We start from the raw sequence: 237 nt of genomic DNA on the forward strand, positions 1-237 counted from the left end.
TCATCGTCCCGGACCCCCCTTCCAACAACGAGGAGCGCCCAGCCCACCTCTTGGAGGACCCCCTGTGCGCAGACGTCATCCTGGTGCTGCAAGAGAAGATCAAAATCTACGCACACAAGATCTACCTCTCCACCTCCTCCTCCAAATTTTACGACCTGTTCCTCATGGACCTGAGCGAGGAGGACCAGCAGAGCGCCGCGGGGCACGGCTTCGGGGTGGCCGTCACCGCGGCCGCCG

General features: G+C 62.9%; 1 protein-coding gene across 1 annotated transcript in view; it reads left to right on the forward strand.

Annotated features, from left to right (window-relative positions):
• Nucleotides 1-8: 8 nt before the first annotated feature.
• Nucleotides 9-237, forward strand: part of LOC104081982 (rho-related BTB domain-containing protein 2-like) — a gene marked incomplete at both ends in the record, with an annotated part of 2,247 nt that continues 2,018 nt past the window's right edge. The window contains 1 exon segment of the mRNA XM_009584921.1: nt 9-207. Coding sequence (XP_009583216.1) covers nt 9-207 — 199 coding nt within the window.

The sequence above is a fragment of the Fulmarus glacialis genome, unplaced genomic scaffold, assembly GCF_000690835.1.
Source record: "Fulmarus glacialis isolate BGI_N327 unplaced genomic scaffold, ASM69083v1 scaffold36800, whole genome shotgun sequence".
NCBI classification, from domain to species: domain Eukaryota; kingdom Metazoa; phylum Chordata; class Aves; order Procellariiformes; family Procellariidae; genus Fulmarus; species Fulmarus glacialis.